The sequence below is a fragment of the Copidosoma floridanum genome, unplaced genomic scaffold, assembly GCF_036245765.1.
Source record: "Copidosoma floridanum isolate Cflo_tuat_1 unplaced genomic scaffold, Cflo_Japanese_pri ptg000030l, whole genome shotgun sequence".
NCBI lineage: Eukaryota > Metazoa > Arthropoda > Insecta > Hymenoptera > Encyrtidae > Copidosoma > Copidosoma floridanum.
The window spans coordinates 19,045,270-19,047,861 of NW_028321907.1; the positions used below are offsets into that span (position 1 = coordinate 19,045,270).

A 2,592-nucleotide genomic window follows, 5' to 3' on the forward strand; every position below is an offset into this window, starting at 1 on the left:
ATTTCCACTCCGTACAAACAACCAGCTTTAACTATTGAGTCCATTAAGTACAACCTCCCCTTCAAGCTCCCCATGTTAGCTCTTTTCCAAATTCCCCACACAGTATTTACCACTTTCTTGACCTTATTTGCCGTTTTTGTTACATGTCGATTCAATGTATTGGTTGCTGTAAACCAAAACCTTAATACTTGTACTCATTTACTACCCTTAATTTTTCTTTCTCAAAATACCACTCCTCTCCCCTCGCTAGTTTACCCCCCCTTCGACATACCATGACTTCCGTTTTTTTTTTGTTCACCATTAGCTCTGTCTTGCTACTGTACCTTTCCAGACCATTTAACATGCTTTGCAACCCCTCTTTTGTGTCTGCCACTACTGCTACGTCATCCGCAAACTTCAGGCTGAAAATCTTTTTCCCCCCAAGACTGTACCCCCTTCGTTTCTCTTTTCCCATTCGTCTTCTAGATCTTCCAGATAAATATTGAATAAGCACGGACTCAACGGACACCCCTGTCTAACCCCCCTTTCAGTTTTGAACCTTTCTGAAATTCCCTCTGCCGAAATGACCTCATTTTCCGTGTTATTGTAAATTCCTTGTATCATATTCAAAAACTTTCCCTTGATGCCCATTTTTTCCATTTTTTCTGCTAATATCTTCCTATTCACTTTGTCGAACGCTGTTTTAAAGTCCACGAAACACATGTATAATCTACCTCCTTTATTTTTAAGTTTGTTATTTATCAGGCTATTCAGGGTGAATATGTAGTCCCTGGTACTTCTTTTTTCTCTGAAGCCTGCCTGACTTTCTTTCATTTTCCCCTCTGCATTCCACCACTTCCTCAGCCTGTTCGCCAGTATATTCGTTAGTATCTTGTAGCCTACATCCAATAAAGAGACCCCTCTATAGTTTTTGACGTCGTTTACGTCCCCTGCCTTGTGAATAGGGTAAATTCTCGCCACCTCCCAACCTTTCACTAGCTCTGCCTTGCTAAACATTTCGTCAAGTATTCCTGCTAATTTACCAACCCAAAACATAGTTAGCCCCTTATAAAACTCTACTGGTATCCTATCCTCCCCTGCCGCTTTGTTATTCTTCATTCTCTTTAATGAATGCAATACTTCATCCCCTGTTATCTTCTCGTTTAGGCCTTCTTCTAAATTTTCCAAATTTGGTTCCTGCTCTCCTGTCGTTTCGTTTCCTATCCTGAATTCCGTCCTATCCCCTATCCCTCCCGTATTTGACTCTTCTTGTGCCGCTAACAAATTTTTAAAATGCGCTAACCAGTCCTCTTTGCTAATAGTCACCCCAGATTTCTTCTTTCTCGGCCTAAATTGATTAATTGCCCTCCAAAACTCTGTCATACCTTTACTCTCTACTACCCTGTTCCATTTTTTGTCTCTGTCTTCATCGTATTTACTCTTTTTGATTTCTCTAAGTCTTTTTCTTTCTGCTTTAAGATTCTCTTTATCCCCTTCCTTTCTTGAAACTGCCCATTTTTTTAGCGCAGCCCACACTTGCTTTTTCTGTATTATAACTTCCTCGTCTCTTTCTATAGTCCATTCCCTCCCCGTTTTTCTGACCATTTTCAGCTTTTTACCCGTCTCCCAGATAATTTTTAAAAGTGCATCCCACCTTTCTTGCATAATTATCCCCTCCATACATACATCTTGTTCCCTCTTTTCTACTTCATTATTATATTCTGTGCCCTTACTTTCCTCCCATTTCAAAGAAGTCCTATTACCTAAGCTATCTTCGGATTTCCACTCTTTCTTTTTTCCTCCCTCTAGCCTCAATTCTACTGGAAGGTGATCCGATTCGGTTCTTAGCGTCACTTTAAGCTCTTTAACAATACTACCTTCTTCATTCTCTAATTCTAATGCCAGATCCAGAACCGAGTGTCCATTATCCCCCACGAATGTGTACATTCCGTCCCAATCCCCTATTGTTGCTCCATTCCTAATGCTCAAGCCTGACTCTTCACAGAAATCAAGCAACTTCTCACCTTCTCTATTAACCGTTTTATCAGCTGAGTTTCTGCACATTTCTCTTTCCCCCTCTTCGTTTATCTGCCATTCTCCGATTCTCGCATTAAAATCTCCCACAATTAATACTTGCTCTCCCCTATTTGTAAAAACATCAACGACCTCCTGTAGTTTACTTAACATTAGTTCAATTTTTACATTATTATATACGCCAATTATATTACATTTTTTATTTCCCTTTATCTCTATCCCTCTTATAGTTAACCCATAATCCCATTCTTCAACCAATTCTTGAGACAAAGATTTTCTAATACCTACCACCATCCCTTCCTTAGCCCTCCCTCTTTTCTTATCTCTAACCGCTGGTTTCCAGCTCCAATCGTAGTTTTTATCGAGTTTATTTTCCCATTCTTTCTCTTTTACCTTTTCTACCCACGTTTCCTGTTATATTATAATTTCAAACTTATTCACGTAGTTATATACATCTTTTATTTTCCGCATACCTGCTATATTCCAAGAGACTAGTTTTAACTCCTTATCCTCTCCTTTATAACATACCTTCTTCCAAACGAAATTTCCTACTTTTATCTATTTCTCTCTGCTCCACCA

General features: G+C 39.2%; 1 protein-coding gene across 1 annotated transcript; it reads right to left on the minus strand.

Annotated features, from left to right (window-relative positions):
- Positions 1–396: 396 nt before the first annotated feature.
- On the minus strand, positions 397–2,166 carry LOC149373532 (uncharacterized). The gene has a single exon (XM_089596872.1). It carries the CDS (start codon positions 2,164–2,166, stop codon positions 397–399), a length of 1,770 nt encoding a protein of 589 aa, XP_089452998.1.
- Positions 2,167–2,592: the final 426 nt, after the last annotated feature.